Source organism: Gorilla gorilla, chromosome 18 (genome assembly GCF_029281585.2).
Source record: "Gorilla gorilla gorilla isolate KB3781 chromosome 18, NHGRI_mGorGor1-v2.1_pri, whole genome shotgun sequence".
In the NCBI taxonomy this organism is placed as follows: Eukaryota; Metazoa; Chordata; class Mammalia; order Primates; family Hominidae; genus Gorilla; species Gorilla gorilla.
In genome coordinates, this window is record NC_073242.2 from 34,789,989 (window position 1) to 34,806,433 (window position 16,445).

The 16,445-nt window shown below is 45.2% G+C and overlaps 1 protein-coding gene across 15 annotated transcripts in view; it reads right to left on the minus strand.

The window, feature by feature from the left end:
- Positions 1-16,445, minus strand: part of SNX29 (sorting nexin 29) — a 630,208-nt gene that overhangs the window by 203,741 nt on the left and 410,022 nt on the right. For 14 of the 15 annotated variants that reach the window (XM_063699638.1, XM_063699637.1, XM_055365873.2 and 11 more), the window contains one exon: positions 15,103-15,219. In XM_063699638.1, coding sequence (XP_063555708.1) covers positions 15,103-15,219 — 117 coding nt within the window. Of the gene's footprint in view, positions 1-15,102; positions 15,220-16,445 lie in introns of those variants that run through there. The other variant, XM_055365874.2, reaches the window with a different exon arrangement.

Genomic DNA, 16,445 nt, shown 5'->3' on the forward strand with positions numbered 1-16,445 from the left:
TTCTCCGAAGCCTGAAGTGCAAGGATCGCTGAGCCCAGGAGTTTGAGGCTGCAGTGAGCTATGATTACACCACTGCCCTCCAGCCTGAGTGACAGAGAAAGACCCTGTCTCTATTTAGGAAAGAGGAAAGGAAGGAAAGAGGGAAGGAAGGGAGGGAGGGAGGGAGGAGGGAAGAGAGAAAGGAAGGAAGGAAGGAAGGAAGGAAGGAAGGAAGGAAGGAAGGAAGGAAGGTAGGTCGGTCCAAAGGAGCTTGAAGTTCTTCCAACTTTATCAAAAGCCTTGGCTGATCCCCAGCGCCTGGCTGGCAACATCAGTTGCATCCCCAACCACCACTTTGGGATGGACAAGGCCCTCCGTTTTCGAATATCTGGGAGAACACCATCTGAACTCTGATCAACAAAATCACCTTCCTCAGAAACCAGGACGGCAGCTCTGCAGACCTCATGGGCAAGAAAGCTGTGGCCCAAGAACACTGGGGTGTAGGTAATACCAAGATGGTGCCCACCCCTCAAGAAGAGGTTATTTCCAGAAGAACAGGTCAAAGGGAGCCAATGGCTTGGCTTTTTGCAACTAAATCAGGGATCCCTTTACCAAAATGTATCTATTCCCGTCTAATCACATAACGTGCTGGTCGCCCAGAAAAGAGACAGCAATGAATCTAGGCACAATCTGCTCTGGTTCCCACAGACCAGCTGGCCAGGGAACCAAACTCCATGAAACACAGCAAAACAGCATTGACTTTTACTAGGAGATTATATAAACTCATTTCAGGGAGATGGGGAAGCCTCCCAGAACACGCTGGGAGATGCCCTTGGTGCTGCTCACTGCCTGGCCCAAAGTGCCTACGTGAATGATGGCCCAGGAGACAAGGAAGCAGAGATGTACCTTCATTTATTTGTTTTGAGACGGAGTTTTGCTCTGTCACCCATGCTGAAGTATAATGGCGCAATCTCCACTCGCTGCAACCTCCACCTCCCAGGTTCAAGCAATTATCCTGCCTCACCCTCCCAAGTAGCTGGGATTACAGGCACTTGCCATCAAACCAAGCTAATTTTTGTATTTTTAGTAGAGACGGGTTTTCACCACGTTGGCCAGGCTGGTCTCGAACTCCTGACCTCAGGTGATCCGCTCACCTCGGCCTCCCAAATGCTGGGATTACAGGTGTGAGCCACAGCACCCAGCCACCTTTATTTTTGTTGTTGATTGTTTTTTTTGTTTTTGTTTTGTTTCTGAGACGGAGTCTTGCTCTGTCTCTCAGGCTAGAGTGCAATGGCACCATCTTGGCTCACTGCAGTCTCCACCTCCCGGATCTAAGCGATTCTTCTGCTTCAGCCTCCCAAGTAGCTGGGATTAAGGGCACATGCTACCACGCCCAGTTAATTTTTCGTATTTTTAGTAGAGACAGGGTTTCACCACGTTGGCCAGGCTGGTCTCAAACTCCTGCCTGACCTCAGGTGATCAGCCCACCTCAGCCTCCCAAAGTGCTGGGATTACAGGCATGAGCCACTGTGCCTAGCCTCAAAGAAAGATTTTTTAAAATAAGAAGAAATCTTTCAAAAAATACATAGAACATCAGATGCAACTTGTGCGGAAGGTGACTAACAAGAAGTGAACTCTCAATGCAGGGAAATAAATATATTAAATTAAGGAATAAGTATAATGTATTTAGTTAGAAGGCTTGTACAACTATTAATATAATCATGTGGTTATTATGTATCCCTGGAAATACTCTGTGTGTTAATTTAGCAGAAATTGAATAAATTAACTTAGTATCTAGATGGATGTGTCATAGCCAGTGAGATTTACAAGGTGGCACTGAGACAGAATGGAAAGCACTGGGAGGGTCCACATTTTTAGGATGACAAAAATGAAATGGTCAAGGACAGTGTCATCATCTGACCATGTACAGGAGAGGACCTGGCCCAGACCAGCTTCTAGAGGAGTCCCATGCGGTTGCCCCAGGCACAGAAACCCCTTTCCCATGCTCATGACATCATATTAAGATATGAACATGCGGCCGGGCATGGGGGCTCACGCCTGTAATCCCAGCACTTTGGGAGGCCAAGATGGGTCGATCACTTGAGGCCAGGAGTTCAAGACCAGCCTGGCCAACATGGTGAAACCCCATCTCTACTAAAAATACAAAAATTAGCTGGGCACGGTGGCACACACCTGTAATCCCAGCTACTCGGGAGGCTAAGGCAGGAGAATTGCTTGAACCTGGGAGGCGGAGGTTGTAGTGAGCCGAGATCGCGCCACTGCACTCCAGTCTGAGTGACAGAGCAAAACTCCGTCTCAAAAAAAAGAAAAAAAAGATATGAACATGCTAATAACATGCACACCAGGCAGGAGCAAAGAACCAGGGTCTTGAGATTACTCCCTGTGGGAGAGGTGAGTGGAGTCTGGGGGAAGTTTCTGTAAGAGACCAAGAATGAGATCAGAGGAAACTTACTTATTCAATCAGAGCAGGCCTTCTTGCACCAATAACGAATGTGGGTCATGAGCTCAGGATTTTGATGAATCCATATCTGTGCACCTGGTTCAGATGAAATTCAAAGAACAGAGAGGCCATTTCAAGAAGGACTGGGTGGTAACTAAAATGAGAACAGGGGGCACGTGAGCCCCAGGAGAATCCTGGTGGCCGCTGCCTGTCACTTCTCCTGCAGGTGACGTTGTGAGCGGCAAACTCAAACCACGCGTTCACAAACATATGCTGGAGAAGAGAAGACAGGACAGGTAGAACGGAGGGGTCAAAAGCTGCCTTCCAATCCCAGCTTCTATTCCTTCAGGATCAGTGGCAGCAAAGATCTCAGCATTATCCAAGCAAGACTTCTGTCTCCATGCCAAATCACCATGAAGTGAAGCCAGAGAGACACAAGTTACACGAAATATATTCTGGGCTTTGACCTTCTCAAAGGCAGGGACTGTATTTTCCACCTCTGCTACATCTCTGTAGTCTGCCTCACATTGGGTAAAGCGGCCACACAAAACACAGTGACCGACAAGCGATGTAAGCCAGTGTGGAAAATGCCTCTCTTGACTCACAGCTGAAGTCATTATAGAGTACCAAGTTTCTAAATCTTGATTATTTTGCACCTTGCCAATGTTTTCTATTTGCATCAACATAGGACCAGCTTTAAATATAAGCTTGCATACGGTGCATTTGCCAGCTGACACGAAACTTTGATCTTCAGGGAAGTGTAAAATTCCACACCTGGATGCCTTGGACAACCAAACTCCTCCACTCAAACCCTAGAGTCCAGCCCCTCATGGGTCCCCAGGGGAAACTGACTACCCATGGTGATGAGCAAGCCACGTAAAAGATGAGTTTCACACAGGTGCATCAGAAAAGAAAGCTCTGTGATGTTAATACTTCCAACTCCCCCCAGGAGCAAGAAGCACATGCATGAACAGCAAGGAGCATGTGATCACTTGGGGTATTTGGCCATGGTCAGGAAAACACAGCTAGGCCCAAAGAGACGCTTTTCTTCTCTGGATCTGAGAGGTTTAAAGTGGGTTCCACAAGCATCTTTCCAAATAATTTTGTGTCAAAGGCTAATATTTCTGAGTTAAGCCTCTATGTGAGATATATTTTTAGTAGCCCCTCTTAAATGGCACTTTTAAAAATAATCTCCTTCAAGACGGCAGACGATTAAAACAGAGATGTCCAAGCGCTGAGTTAAAAAGCCTCTTATAATTTGGAACACGAAGTTTAACACTGCCGTGGGACAGGAGACAGTTTGGTACTTGATTATTAGCTATGCGGCAAGTGCCACCCGGCAGAAAAACAGATTTCTTATTAAGCTTTCATACTTAAATAGCATCAGCCCTCAAATGAGATCACTCCCTCCGAAGGTTTTAAAGAAACCAAGAAAGTCCCAGGGAGCATTTTATTTTACAGTGAATCTTATTACAAAACTTGGGATGGGGTTTTTCCATCTATCTCATCCCTGGATATGAAATTACTCATCTTTCTTTCCCATCAGCTCAGTCATCTCAGAGGAAGCAAGGTGCCCCAGGAAACACAGACGGCTCACAGCGAGGACCCACATGAAGTGTTATTGAGCAAGACAGGAAGGCAGCTTTCTGGATAATCGAACGTGCTAGTGAATAGAGTGTTGCCAGAGATACTCCAGGTGCACACTCAGATGTATATGTCATATGCTCCCTGAGTGATTACGTGTTCCAGGCTCTGAGGGTAGGAAAATGAAGACAACAGTCTCTGTCTCAGGGAAGCTCCAGGTCCACAGGGGAAAATGGAAGTCAACGCCAAGTGGTACTGCAGAGTGGCAAACACCACAGCACAAAGTGCTCCAGAAACATCGTCAGGGGTCAGCCATATGCTGGAAGGCAGGCAATGGCCCACTCCACAGGGACCCTCACAAAACACACAAGGCTTGGATGACGAAGGGGAGATGGAAAGGCTTTGTAGTTTTTCAGGGCAATTGCAATGAATGGCAATTATCATGGCAACATACAGCAATGTAAATGTTTATTAAACTGGAGACAATGGGAGAGTGGAAGGGAAGGAAGAGGGAGAGGGAGAGGATCGCAACCAGAGAGAGAGTCAGGCAGGGGGAGGAGACAGACAGAGGAAAAGAAAGAGAGAGAGAGAGACAGAGGCAGAGACAAAGCAAGGAGCAGAGAAAGAAACAAAAGGAGAGAAAGGGAGGGAGAGAAAGACACAAAAGAACAACAAAAAGAGAAGCACACAGAGACCAAAGAAGAAACAAAGACACAAAAACAGGAGGAGAAATGGAGAGAGTGGGAGAAAATGCAGAATATAAGAGACAGCCCAGGTGGCAGAGGCCCAAAGTTCCTGGGAAAGGCAATGCTGTTCTAGACCAAACTCTGACCAGGCTGGTGAGTGGGTGGGAGGCCAGTTGGACCTGGGACTAAACACAGGCAGGCCCACTGCACCCCACAGCCACGCTATGTCACTTCCTCTCCTCCGGGCCCTGCAGACTCCATGCCAGGGCAGGCTCATGAGATAAGGCAGGCTCTGATGAGCTCCCTGCTAGCTAGCACATCAATAAAAAACATGACATTTAATGGCCCTACCTTTCCCAAATGCACTCATCGGAAAATAGTTCCATGACCATCTTCTTAGAGAAGATGTTCCTCAGGGAAATAATTCTGGAACATAATGACTGCAATAGTGTTCCTTGGGGAAATAATTTTGGGAAATGCTGCTGTACCTAGCCCATCCCTTTGGAGAAGCACGGAGCACCCCCGTGTGTGACCCTTGAGGGAAATCCCACAGTATAGAAGACTATCAAACTATCTCTAATCCAACATTTTTCAGGCTTACTGCATCACAGAACCCCAGGTCCTTTTTTAAAAATATATGAAGCAACTATGCAAACCCCCCACTCAATCATTGTTCTGATTTTTGTTTTTTTTTTTTTTTTTTTTTTTGAGACAGAGTCTCACTCTGTCGCCCAGGTTGGAGTGCAGCGGCACGATCTCTGCTCACTGCAACCTCCGCCTCCCGGGTTCATGCCATTCTCCTGCCTCAGCCTCCCGAGTAGCTGGGACTACAAGCGCCTGCCACCACGCATGGCTAATTTTTTGTATTTTTAGTAGAGACAGGATTTCACCATGTTAGCCAGGATGGTCTCGATCTCCTGACCTCATGATCCGCCTGCCTCGGCCTCCCAAAGTGCTCGGATTACAGGCGTCAGCCACCGCGCCCGGCCCACTGTTCTGCTTTTGGGAAACTCTGCCTTCTCTAGATTACAAGTTTCCAAAGAGCATTTTTTTTTTTTTTTTTTTTTTTTTGAGATGGAGTCCTGCTCTCTCACCCAGGCTTGAGTGTAGTGGCGTGATCTCGGCTCAGTGCAACCTCTGCCACCCGGGTTCAAGCGATTCTCCTGCCTCAGCCTCCCAAGCAGCCGTGATTACAGGCACGCACCACCATGCATGGCTAATTTTTGTTTTTTGAGTAGAGATGGGGTTTCACCATGTTGGCCAGGCCAGTCTCGAACTCCTGACCTCAAGTGATCTTCCTGCCTCGGCCTCCCAAAGTGCTGAGATTACAGGCATGAGCCACCACACCCGGCCTCCGAAGAGCCTGACATAAACACCATGTGATGAGTATGCTAAACACACACACACACACACACACACACACACACACACACACACACACACAACTCCTGATGTATGAAGTGAGAAGGAGAGATAAGAAAGGGAGAGATTCACTTTGCAGACAAAGAATGGGCATGTTTGAGAGCTTCACCACCGAAGTATCTGAATGTTTAAAACCATCCAGAGTGCTGTGCCTGGAGCACAACAGACACCACATTTTGCTTGAAATTGGAAAACATAAAATAAAAGAGTGAGCAGTGTGGTGGTATGGAACAAGAGAGTCCTGGGTTTACATTCAGGTGCTACCATGAAGCTCTGTGCCTTTGGGTGAGTCACAAAACCTCTCTGTACCTCAATTTGCTCAGCTGAAAAATGGGCCTAATAAGAAAATTATAAGGACCGCCTAGAGGGTGCAAAGAAAAAAATGCACACCAAACACACAGCAAAGCTCTGCCAAAGGGTGGTTCCCTCATCAAACAGACAAGGGAGGGGACGAGTGAGAGAGCGGAGGTGGTGGGAAGGAGCCAACAGCATGGATGCTTGGAGTCAGGGCAGTGATTCCACAGGCAGCAAGTCTTACCAAGCCAGGCCATCTTTTCTGCTTAAGTGGAGGTGATCAGAAACGGGACTAGGGACAGAGAAACAGAGCCTTGCCAGTGGGACCAAAATAAAGAGGAATCCAATGTCCATTATATGAAGTGAGCTCGTGTTTGCATCCACCATGGGAACAAACTGCATTTAATGAGTGGCTTCACCTTTACCTTTCACCGCGCTGTGTCTTTAATTGACCTCTACAACTTGCAGTCTTACAAGGTTCTATTTCCCTGTCTCCATTTCTTACTCAAACAGGGAGCTCTTCTCCCAGAGTGTAATCAAATCCTGCTAAAAGGTAAAAATCTCCAGCATTCATTCACATCTTATACCAAAGGGGAAAAACATAATAAGAGTCCTAAAAATACTCACAGTAAAAAAAAAAAAAAAAAGAGAGAGAGAGAGAGAAAAATTCAATCCTTAATCCGAAACTCCTGTTCCTTAAAAGTAAGTGTCTTAGCTTAAAAGGATACACAGGCCAAGTTTGGTGGCTCTCGCCTATAATCCCAGCAATTTGGGAGGCCAAAGCAGGAGAATCGCTTGATGCCAGGTGTTCAAAACCAGCCTGGGCAATATAGTGAGAGCCTGCCTCTACAAAAATAATACAACACAACACAACACAACACAACACAACACAACACAACATAACTAGCCAGGCTTGGTGGCACACACCTGTAGTCCCAGCTACTCCAGAGACTGAGGCAGGAGGACTGCTTAAGTCTAGGAGTTTGAGGTTACACTGAGCCATGATGGTGCCACTGCACTCCAGCCTGGGCAACACAGCAAGACCCTGTCTCTAAAAAAAAGTAAAGTAAATATAGTGATACAAGTTAAGCATTCCTAATCCTAAAATCTGAAATCCAAAATGTTCCAATCCCATTTGAGCATCCTGTTGGCACCCAAAAATTTTTGGATTTTGGAGTACCTCAGATTTAGATTTTTGGATTAGGGATGCTCAACCCACAAGTATAATGCAAATATTCCAAAATGTAAAGAAATCTGAAACACCTGTGGTCCCAAGTATTTCAGAAAAGAGCTACTCAACCTGCATTATAAAAAGATACCACTGAAAGGAAAATAACCCTGCTCGTCTCTTTTTTCTGAATTATCATTTGGTCTATGCACTCAGCCTCTGCCCTATGAAAATGAAGTCATCATGTAGCAAACATTTACTGAGCATCTACTACATGCTGGGAATGGTGCTAGGCACGGGGGATCAGAGTCGGAAATGGGACATGAGGGCCAGCACAGAGAGCACTGTTTCACTGGCAGAATCTCACAGAACCTCGCACTATAGTCAGCACTATGTTTATTCCCAGCAGATAGAAGAGGAGATTTGGGTTTCCACCTAAAGCAGACAGTCCTGACCCTGAGTCACTCGAACACCCTGGTGTCTGGGAGGAAGCCTAATCCAGTGTGGTCAGGGATCCAGGCCCCATGGAAAGGAAGAGGGAAGTGGCTGAGATTCCCATAATAGATGCCTCTTACAGTGAAAAGCCAGAGAAAAAGACAAAAGACGACTCCAGGAGGAAAACTGAGCTGGAAACAGCCTTCTTTCTTCTGCCCTGGCTGTCTGACTCTGAGATGACGACCAAAGCAGGCCTGAGGCAATAATGGGGTGTCCCCTGGGGACCCGGTCCAAATGGCAAGCTCTTCTGACAGCCTTCAGGCCCTTAGTGACCGTTTTACTTGCTCCTCCCTTCTGGCCATCACAGCCTGCCAGAGGAAAGGATCTGATGACGAGAGCTGCCTCTGTGTAAATGGCTGTCTCTGTCCTGCAGGGCATCAGACTTGGGCAGAGGGAGCATGGCACAGAGGAGAGATGGGCTGGCATGGCATGGGGGCCCACTGGTGACATTCATTCATTCATTCACTCAATGAGTTGACCCACATTTACTGAACACCTACCATGTGAATCACTGAAACCCAAAGGGAGCAGAAAGAAACAAAAACTTGCCCTTGTGGACGCGGGAAAGATAACACTGATCAGTGATAAATCAATGTAACATTACATTAAGACAGGAAGGGAGAGACACATGTCAGCATCATAGTCAACATGGAAAATGTGACCTTGTCAGGGCTTCAGGGAGGATTCCTGAGGAAGCGTTGAGCTGATATGCAGCCCTGGCACTGGGCAGTGTTCCAGGTGAGGGAACACTAGGAACAAAGGCCCTGAGTGGGAGGCAGCACAGGGCAGGAGGTCCAGCACCCTGGGGGAGCATGAGGAGAAACTGGTGGGGCGGGGGGGGGGGGGGGGGGGGGGGCGCGGGGGGAGTGGGGGTGCAGCAGCCAAAATCCTTCTGCAACTCAGTTGTCAAATTCATAAAAAAGAAAAATACTTAATTTGTATGCCCAACGCATTGTTGGAACTACATTGTGACCTCTGAAAGGATTATGAGCCTTAAAAAGGATATTCCTGCAGCAGGTGGAGGAGGCTGGGAGGAGATGGTCACCCTTTCCAAAGCCCCAAGAGTCCTGCAGGGCAAGACCTCTCCAGTCTAACTGAGCCCCGTAGACTGCCAGCCAGCCTTCCAGTCTAAAGGGAGGATTTCATCTACATTGAGGATTTCCACCCAGGATGCTATCCCAACATTACTGTAAAAACAAAAACGGGAAACCATGCAACATCCAACGGGGACCTGGGGAAATCCATTACGGTTCTGTCAGTTCAAGGGAACAAGACACGATTCTTAAAATGAACAACAATTCTACTCATGAAGTAAAATTAGAAGATCTCTAAAGCATACTGTTAAATGAGGAAAGGTAGGACACAGAAGAAGGAATTCAGCAGGCTACTCGTTATTAACATGTATAGGCGCATGCTCGTTATTAACATGTATAGGCGCATGCTCGTTATTAACATGTATAGGCATGCGCTCATTATTAATATGTATAGGCGCAAGCAAGCGGTGTACTGAGGCATCACTCATACCTAGAAACAGAAACCCAACACTGGTAACAGTTACTGATTCCAGGTAGGAAAATCAGGGGGTAAGAGACAGGAAGAAATTTATTTTACCCTTTTTTACTACTTAACTTTTTAGCATGGGGGTGCTAAGGTTTGTCATGAGTCTAAAAATTTTGATACTTCCCAACTGTTAAAAGCAAAAATATTACCATTAGTATATCATATTGTATAATATGAAAAAAAGTTTAAGAAAAAAATAAATTTAAAAAACCAAAAATTTAATTTTTTAAGTCAGATCCAGAAGTGCCACTTCTCAGTGTGGGATGCTGGGAGAGTTGCATCATTTCTGAGTCTCAGCTTTGTCTTCTGCAAAATGGCCATCATAATATAAGTACTATTAGGCCACGTGAGGATTAAATGAACTACTAACATACAAGAGGGAAGCCAAATTTTTGACTGATATCAATTAATAAATATTAGCTATTAATATCAGCAGTTATTCATTTGTACAGGTTAACTGGGTTTTATTATCCACAATGAGAATGATGCACTGATGTTGCTCTCCAAAAATTTATCTACAGTGACAACAGTCACCTAACATTTACCACCTGACACTGAACCTGTCCTAAGAAATGGGACCACTGCCTGGTTCCTGACTGCCCACTGAGCCCCTCTCTTGCAAGGCTAGCCTTGGAGTAGGCTGGGACCCCTGGTGTTGGGCAGGGACAACAGAGAGGCTGGCCCACCTTCAAGACCTACCCCACTCACACTGGGAGACAGGTCAGAGCCAGGCCTCCATCCCCACATCCCACTGTCCTTTCTCAGAGGAGGTAGATTAGATGCTGCCCAAGTCTCTAATGTGCAACACGGGTGGCAGGGCCACTGCAGGGATGCTGGAACCTTGGCTGGCGGAAATGGGTAACATAAGGGGACCCCCTCTCCCATACCCGTTCCTGCAATTCTCTAGAGCTGGTGTAGCTTGGAGAAAGAAAATGGGCTTTGTAATTAAACCAGCATCTGAATCCAGGCTCTATTACATACACACTCACAGAATGACTGGAGGCTACTCTGAACCTCAGTAAACCTGTAAAATGGAGATGATATCACCTCCCTGAAAGAGTTCTTAGTATACAACAGGTCCTTCCTAAATATGCTTCCTCTTAAGGAAACTCATAACTACCTAATTAAAGAAATCCACAAAAACATGTACAACGTCTTGGAGCTGTCAGGAATTAGGGAAGCAAACTCAGTCAGGGACTGCAGTATTAGGCTTTCAATATGGTAGGGGGTGGGGGGATGGGGATTACATTTGCATACTGGCCCCACTGAAACAAATGGGGTCTGGTGTGAACTGGCACCTCCAATAGTGCTTTCCTAGACCAACATTTATGAGCCTCCTGATGGAAACACACACCACCACCTGTGACATCGTTGGGGCAAAAAAACCAAACCTGAAACTCATCAAGCCTCCAGAGTGAATGACCAATTTAAAGGAAAGGTAAGGGACAGAGGAACATGACAAACATCACCATAGGACTGCAATTAGCAAAATCCTAACTGGGAAAACCTACAGTTCAAGGAGCCAAGTGTCTTCCACAATAATGACAAAAAAGACAAGGGAAAAAAGAGAGTGATAGCAAGGGAATCTACAAATTAACAGAGCCTGAAGAGGCACACCAACCAACTGCACTATATGAACTTTATCAGGGTCCTGATCAGCACAAGGACATGGAAAACTCTTTTAAGCTAACTGGAGAATACTGAACACTGACTGGGTATTTCATGATATCATGAAATTACTGTTAACAATAGGTGTTAGGTCAGGTGCGGTGGCTCACGCCAGTAATCCCAGCACTCTGGGAGGCCGAGGCAGGCAGATCACTTGAGATCAGGAGCTCGAGACCAGCCTGGCCAAAATGGTGAAACCCCGTCTCTACTAAAAATACAAAAATTAGCCAGGCATGATGGTGGGCGCCTGTAATCCCAGCTACTCAGGAGGCTGAGGCATGAGAATTGCTTGAACCCAGGAGGCGGAGGTTGCATTGAGCTGAGATCGCACCACTGCACTCCAGCCTGGGTGATACAGCATGATTCAGTCTCAAAAAAATAAATAAATAAAATAAAAATAGGTGTGATAATGGTACTGTGAATATATTTTAGCAGTAAATATTGGGTATTTATGAATGAAAGCATAAGATGGATTGGATATACATCCAAATAATGTGAGTTGAGAAGTAATGAGTAGAGTATGAGCAAAGCAAGAATGACCTTGAGTTGATTATTACTGAGGCTGAGTGATAGGGACATGGGTTTTTGTTACATAATTCCCTCTGCTTTTACGTATGTTTTAAATTTTCTACTTTTAAAGTCAATGATTAAGCCAAAGACTAGGAGCAGGTATGTTAAAATACATGTAACTGAAAAGGAGATATAAAAACAGTGAGAAAGCAAGAAAACCAAATACTGTGCAGTAGAAAAATGGACAAAGGCTGTGAGAAGTCATATGTGAAACCCAGAATGGGGAACAGGCAAATGAAAAGATAAGCAACTTCATCTGTGGTCAGGGAAACGCAAGTTAAACCCATCTCATGCAAAAAGGTATTGGTAGGTACAAGTGGGAAAACATGAACCATTTTCCTTCTGCTGTCATACCACAACCATCAACAAAGACGACTTCTTGGGACAAAATGTGTGGGGGTTTCTCCCTACCAGCAAACAATCAGTTCTGCAGCGGACACCAGCTGGGTGTCCTCTGATTCAATTCTGACACATCTACCTGGAGACAGCATCAGATCCCACAGGGTGAGGCTCGGTCCCACAAGACCGCCCCTCACTTCTGATGCTAACCACAAGCCCCAGGTTGTTTTACCTGTACTTCTGACTCACTAGCGATAAAATGCGGATCTCACAACCCCCTTTTTGGGTTCCATTAGTTTGCTAGAGCAGCTCACAGAACTCAGAGAAACACATTTTCCGGTGATTATAAAGGATATTACAAAGGATACAGTGAAGAGATGCACAGGCCAAGGTATGGGAAGCGGTGCGGAGCTTCCATGCTCTCCCCATGTATCAACCTCCAGGAATCTCCACTTATTCAGCTACCTGGAAGCTCCCTGAATCCTGTCTTCCTGGGCCTTTTATGGAGACATCACTGGATAATCAAGATTAACAACGTGATTGGATAAAAAGGGTATGGTCTAAGATGAACAGACTGAGTGGGGAGACCCTGCAAGGCCTGTCTGTCCAGATGCTTCCTGGCTTCTCTGTGCAGTATTCTTTCCTGCAGGGTGCGGGGCTGGACCCCTTCTGAAATGGGGGTCTTGTGACCTACAATCAGACAATATGGGTCAATTTCTTTATGGATAGCAGGGCAAGATAAGAGTCCTGAATTGGGTAGAAAAAGGAAGAGGTGAAAAGAGAGCAGGAGAAGGTCAGAGAGATTCTGTTTTCCGAGGCCTTCTTCTGAGGCCTAAAGTGCCTCCAACATTACAACAAGGGCTACGGGAGTTATGGGCCAGGAACAGCAGATGAAAACACAAATATATAAAATATCACAGCAGGGATGTAAAAGTGTCAGCAGGAACTTTTGCACACAAACAGACGGATAATAAATAGGTGCTTTTACTTTATAAAATGGCAAAACTCAGTAAAGTTTAAGACGCTATACACTAAAACACCGCAATTTCACACTTAGGTACTGACCTTAAAGAAACGTTTGTGTAATGGACCCAGGAAGTGATAAGAGATGGCTGTTAATATCACAAAAAGATAGCAAACATTATGCATCTCCTGACAGAAAACACCACCCAACAACACAGTCATATAATCAGCAAAATTAAACCTGAATCCAAGCCTCTAATTTAAGGAAATACAGGAAATGAAGAAGTATATCGAATCACACTACAGAGATACCATCAGCAAAACTGAGGGGTTGAAAACCTCTGTAAGGCAAATCCAGTGTCTTCAGTAAACAAATTATGAGAGAGAAGGGGAGAGAGAGAGATGAGAGAAGACTCTGTTGAAGAAAAGAAACCTAAGACAGTAGTGGACTCACAGAGGAACAAAGTAGAATGGTCGCCAAGGGCTAGGGGGAGTGGGGAGCAGGCACTGAGTGTTTAATGGGGACAGCTTCAGTCGGGGAAGATGGAAAAGTTCTGGAGAGGGGTGGTGGCGATGGCCTCACAATGTGTGAACGTACTTAATGCCACTCAACTGTACACTTAACGATGGTTAAAATGGTAAAAGTTATGTTAGGTATATTTTACCCTAATTTTTAAAATTTAAAGGAAAAGCAACATAGAGACATATTAACCAATTACAATGCATGGGTCTCACATGGATCCTGAATCAAAAAAACTATTCAAAGTTTTGAGGCAATTGGAAATTTGAACACTGACTGTGATGACACAAAGCAATTACTGGTAATGCGGGTGATAAGGATATTGTATCTTTTTTGTATTTTTAGAGATAAATACAAAGATGTCTATACATGAAATAATACCCAGAATTTGATTGAAATGATATAGGAGGAGGAAGCAGATGTAGATAACCTGAAATACAATTGGCCGTGATGGATAATTGTTCACCCTGACAAAGGATATACAAGCGTGCATTACACAGCCTGCCTAAATGTGGGCATTTTACATAATAAAGAAGTTGTAAAATGAGGAAGCTATTATACGTCTGCACAAAAGGACAAGTGTTAGATGCTCACGGCATTGTGGTTTGTAATAGCAAAATACTGGAGACATCCTAAATGTTTACAAAGACACGACTGAATCCAAAATATTGTGCTATTTCATTCAACAGAGAACTACAGAGCCAAGCAAGTAAGTGATCTAGATCAGTGGATCTCAACCAGGGGTGATTCTGCCAGGTTCTGAAATCCAGAGGACATTTGGCGATATCTGGAGACATTTGTGGTTGTCAAAACCTGGCGAGGTGAAGCTACTGGCCTCTGGTGGGTGGAACACACGGATGCTGCTAAACATCCCATAATGCTCAGAACAGCCCCCACAATAAAGAATTATATGATCCAAAATATCAGCAGTGCTGTGGTTGAAAAGCCCTGTACCTGATGTATGTGGATTACTCCTCAAACCACAATACTGAATTAAAAACAAATAAGCAAAAACAAGTGGCAAACAGATACATACAAAAGTAATACCATGTAGGTAAAAGTTAACAACACAAAACCAAGACTGTTTACTGCTCGTGGAAATTTATCCATGTAGTAAAGTATGGAAATATGGGTTTGGAAGGGGGACTATATGCCAATTTTAACTATAGATGACTAGAAGGAGAAACAGGAAATGTTGCTTCAACAGAACTTGTAACATTTTACTTATTCTACCCCCTCCCCATAAAAAATAAAAAGCAAATGTGGCAGAGGTGAATGTGGGCAAATCTGGCCAGTGGATGCATGGTTGCTTGCTCTGTGAGTCTCTGTGCTTTTCTACTGGGCTGTGGGCAGCAGAGGCTGGATAGACACACAGGGTTGGGGGAACACTCACCGGTCCCCGGAGATCAATGAGCTCCTGCCTCATCTGGGACACGAGGGCTTCCTTGGCTACCAGGGCCCTGTGCAGGCGCTCGTTGAACTCAATCAGCTCGCCATGCATCTCCGCCACCTGGAACACAAGCACGGAAAGGTGAGGCTTAGAGGCAGACATTCCCCAGGGACCAATCCCGCCTTCTCTGGACTCTCCTTCCTGACACCTGTCAGCAAAACATCTGTAGGTTGTTGGGGCTGGAGTCAATGACACTGCTTACCTGTGAACCATGCAATCCACCCGTAAGCTCAATGTGTCTTGACCTGCTTCATACTGACACTTCAGAGTCAACAGTATGAAGTTATGGTCCAAATAGGATAGTATCAGATCATGTTTGGACCTTGGGCTTTTTTTTTCCTCTTTTTTTTTTTTTCTTTTAAATAAGATCTCGCTCTGTCAAGGTCAAACATCTAAAAAGGAACTGACACCAGAGCCCTGGCTATGCGCTGTGGTCCTGCCACTCCACTCTGCCCACATGCAACCCATCTGGGCCAGCTGTAAGCTGCTGAATTTTTCCAAATTGAATTATTCGATATTCTCAGCTGATCCCCAATAAATAAAACTGGACGTGACTACAGATGGTCTATAGTCAATGTACAGACTATTCAACTATAATTTACTTAAGCCTTTTAGAGAAATGTGAGATGTAATCCTGCTACACTCTCCAAGAACCCTGAAGGAAGAATCCTGCAAGCATCTTTAAGAGAAGTCCCCAGAATGCGAGGTCAGGCAGATCCTTATCTAGACCCCTAGCTCCCTACCCTTCCCAAGAGATCACCCCTCCAATGCCCCAGGCCTCACCTTAGCACTAACTACACTGTGTGCAGTGCGAAAACAATACCAGGCCATTTGCAGTAAGTACTTTACATGAGCTATAGAAGACACTGTCAGAGTAAAGGAGGGATACAGGGAGAAGCTCTGTGGAAAAAACAGGGGTCGCTAAATGTGTGTCATATCTGAGGAGGAATAAAAGGGAGCCCTCTTTTTTTGTTGTTGTATGAAGGGTAAGTCACAAAAAAGAATCCGCCAAGATATGAATGATAGCCAAAGGGGTATGTTTCCTTCTCATTCTTTCTACTTTTCCTTATTTAAGCTCCCCTTCATCAGTGAGAGAAGCCACTTAGACCCTTTATAAAGAATTAAAATTCTTCATCTGAAATTCAAGGGAGCCACTGTGCAATCAACATGAAATATATCAGGCTTCCATTAACTTGCTCTTTGAGTTCCCCTCCAAAGGTACCCCCTTCTGTCCCTGAGGTACAGACGCTTTCAAACCAGTGTGAAATATGAAATAGTAAGTGAAA